Source organism: Lolium rigidum, chromosome 3 (genome assembly GCF_022539505.1).
Source record: "Lolium rigidum isolate FL_2022 chromosome 3, APGP_CSIRO_Lrig_0.1, whole genome shotgun sequence".
Classification (NCBI taxonomy): domain Eukaryota; kingdom Viridiplantae; phylum Streptophyta; class Magnoliopsida; order Poales; family Poaceae; genus Lolium; species Lolium rigidum.
The window spans coordinates 381,246,388-381,249,778 of NC_061510.1; the positions used below are offsets into that span (position 1 = coordinate 381,246,388).

General features: G+C 44.6%; 1 protein-coding gene across 1 annotated transcript; it reads left to right on the plus strand.

Annotated features, from left to right (window-relative positions):
- The first annotated feature begins 2,078 nt into the window (after positions 1 to 2,078).
- LOC124704730 (pectinesterase inhibitor 8-like) lies at positions 2,079 to 2,606 on the plus strand. Its single transcript, XM_047236995.1, has one exon. The coding sequence runs from the start codon at positions 2,079 to 2,081 to the stop codon at positions 2,604 to 2,606; it is 528 nt and encodes a 175-aa protein (XP_047092951.1).
- Positions 2,607 to 3,391: the final 785 nt, after the last annotated feature.

Consider the following 3,391-nt stretch of genomic DNA (forward strand, 5'->3'; position numbering starts at 1 on the left):
ATTAAGAACAATTACCATATTGTTTTGACAAAACCAATTACAACATTAATTAGTCACGACTGCCAGATTAATTATCTACTTAAACAATTGCCATATTACTTTGACGAAGCAACAACCAGATTAATATGCTATGATTGCCAGGTCAGTTAGCCATGATCACATTTCACTGGCTATGTAACAATTGACATGTTCTTTCACAAAGCAATAATCAGGTTAACTAGACACGATTATTAGGTTAATTAGCCACAATTGCCAAATTAATTGGCCGCAATTATGAAATTATCAGCTATCAACAAAAATGGACAACCATAGGAGACTCACTTCTGTAGCACGATAGCTTGGCACGACAGTATTTCCTTCTACCGCCATGTGCATATGAGCTTGTCGCCGTCCCCAACGGAGGCAACGACTAGCAGGTGCGGGAGTAATCTGCCCCAGCAAGGTATCTCGGCGGCCCTCTCCTGCAACTCCATGCTCGCATGGAGGCGGCCTTCCCTGTTGCATCCCGCTCGCGCGGCAACGCCCTCCCCTGCAGCTCCGTTCTCAGTGGTGGCGGCGGCCTCCCCCGTCAAGGAATGCTCGGAGGCGGCCTAACCCGTCACGTCTTGCTCGGTGGTGGCGGCATCCACTGCTGCAGCGTGCTCGCAGGAAGACACTCTCCCCTGCATCTCGGTGCTCGGTGGCGCGCGACAGCCTCCCCTGTCGTGGCCTGCTCAGTGGCGGCGGCCCATGCTGCGGCGGGCTCGCTAGGCGACTCCCGACCTCCTCCTCTCTTCCCGATATGGCGCAACGCCACCCCGATGCGAGCTCAGCGGCGGCGTTTCTCCACCTCCATGGCGCCTCGCCTCCCCGATACAAGCCGGGCGGCTGCGGTCTCCTCCTCTTGCGTATCTCCGCCGCGGCACAGCGCCTACCGGTGAGAGCTCGGCGGTGGCGGCGGCCGTCCACACCCACGGCGCGGCTCCTCCACGATGTGACCTCCTCCTCTCATGCCTTGCCGCCACGACGCTTCTCCATGGTTTTCTCTATTCTGTGACCGAGCGAGAGGGAATATTGTGTGGTGGAGGGACAGCTCACGAGAGGATAAGACCGACGTGAGCAAGCGCGCGATGTGTTTCACGAATCTTAGAGCGCCGCCGCACGGAAGAGAGACGTGTGCGGCGCCTCTTGATAGATTTTCCCTTCATTATTTCTAATAATAACGAGAATTTGAAATTGATGTGCAGAAGTCGAGAAGAGATAAAAGGGGACGCATGGTGGTAGCAAGGGATATGGACCTTATAAATAAATGTGTTATCTATGGACATGGACCTTCTAAAGGATATCCATAATTGCAAGAAATAAAGGAGGAAAATATATTTTTCCTTTGACTAATAATAATTCTTTATTTTCTCACAAAAGAAAACTATCTATTACCCGTAGCAACGCACGAGCATTCAACTAGTTATCAATAGTACTCTAGTTCAGCAAGGAAACAAATTAACCAAGAAGATTTGCATATCTATGTAATAATTAGTGATTACTGGTAGGTAACTGGAATAGTATTATCAACATATTGTGGATTGTCCGGTTTAAGCGAGGACAAAAATGAATGGAAAATCCAAGTGATCACCATCCATTAGTGATTGGAAGATGATACCCAATGTTTGTGTGCAACACTACAAATGTAGTACGAGATATTGATAATTATTGAATGACGGTGTACTAATAATTGATTACCATAAATAAATTTAAAATGGTATATTATTAGATTATCATGCATGTAGAGCTAATTTGTTAATAGCGTGGTTATCCTCTGCATGCCCTGCCTATATATGGTCACACATCCTACCTATTTAATATCTTAATAGTTAACTGCTATAAATAAATGAAAAACACTTCTTGTTGAAAAGATCATGTTATCTTATTGAAACATCATAGATATAGAAGCACCTTTTAAATATGTGTGCTTATCCTTGACCTGCCCCTACCTATAAATAGTCACGTATCCTACCTATTTTATCCAAACAGTAGGATTGTACATCGCTGCAAAAATTGCCCCAGGTTCATCCTATATCCAAACAAAACCAAAATTATCCATGAGGCCATCAACAATTCTTTTGGTCGTTGCCACAATTGCCTTGACGTTTTCGGGAGCTGACGCGTCCCTCGAAGAAATCTGCAGGGCAGCATGTGACCAAGATGCGCGTGTCAACTATGATTTCTGCGTGCAAGAGCTAGCAAATCACCGTTGGGACCTCCACGCAGACGCATGGGACCTGGCAATGCAGGCGGCCGACTGTGGCGTCGGCAATGCTGACCGAGCCATTGAAGAAATCCAGGGCCTGCTAGTAAAGCAAGAAACAGATGCGAAGACAAGGTATGCACTCATGCAGTGTGATGAGTTATACAGGAGCATGAAGATTTCATTCGCCTATGCCCATGATTGGATCAATGAACGCAATTATGCCGAGGGGAAGGAGGAGGCAGAAGAGGCCATCTCTCAAGCACACAAGTGTGATGATGTCTTTGCGAAAGCTGCCATCACAACGCCTCTCACGCAGCATAGCTTGTACTCTGTTCAAATAGCGAAAGTATTCACGGCTATCACCAATCTTATCAAGTGATGAATAATAACACTGATAAAACTGAGTTGATAGCTCTAATCCAAGAGATACTCGGAAGTGATTGTACCTTTAGAGGGATTGTTGCATGTCCCACTATGATGTTACATGGAAGAAATAAAATATATGTTGTTTAATTCCAGGATATATTTCTAGAGGGTTTGTTGCATGTCCCTGCACCCGATTATGTGGTCCACCGTAGCATGTTGTATCATAATCTGCAATGCTATATATGACCGGGTACCAAAATAAGATTGGCCAAGTTATTAAATAAGAGTAATCTTAGAATCTATAACAAGAAACAAGCAATGTCTCGTGGGGGTGATTCGACCGCCTGGCGTGGTCAACAACTAGAGAGTGATTTTGTATAGTATTCGCTCCTTTTATATGAATAAGGCGTGCACACATTTCAAAATTGAGTGGTTTATATAAACATATAACGGGAGTGAACTAAGAGGAAAGGTGCAAGTGGAATTGGTAGGGCAGACCGAAATCTAGTCGTCCCCTTGCATATTTGTAGTGCTTCTAGAATTTGAGTCGATCCTAGAAAATTACATGCATCCCAAAATTTATTACTCCTGATGCGTGGACGCATAAATGGAACTTCACATGGAAAAATGGCTGAAATGGAGGGTATGCTGATGTGGATGCTTACCTTTAGTGGGTTATTCCAATTTAGTTATTATTATAGATAATCCACGTACATCTAACTAATCTATATTCCTATCTTCATAGCGGAGAGTAACATAGAGTAGTAATTAACATGCACATGTTACTAACCTATATTA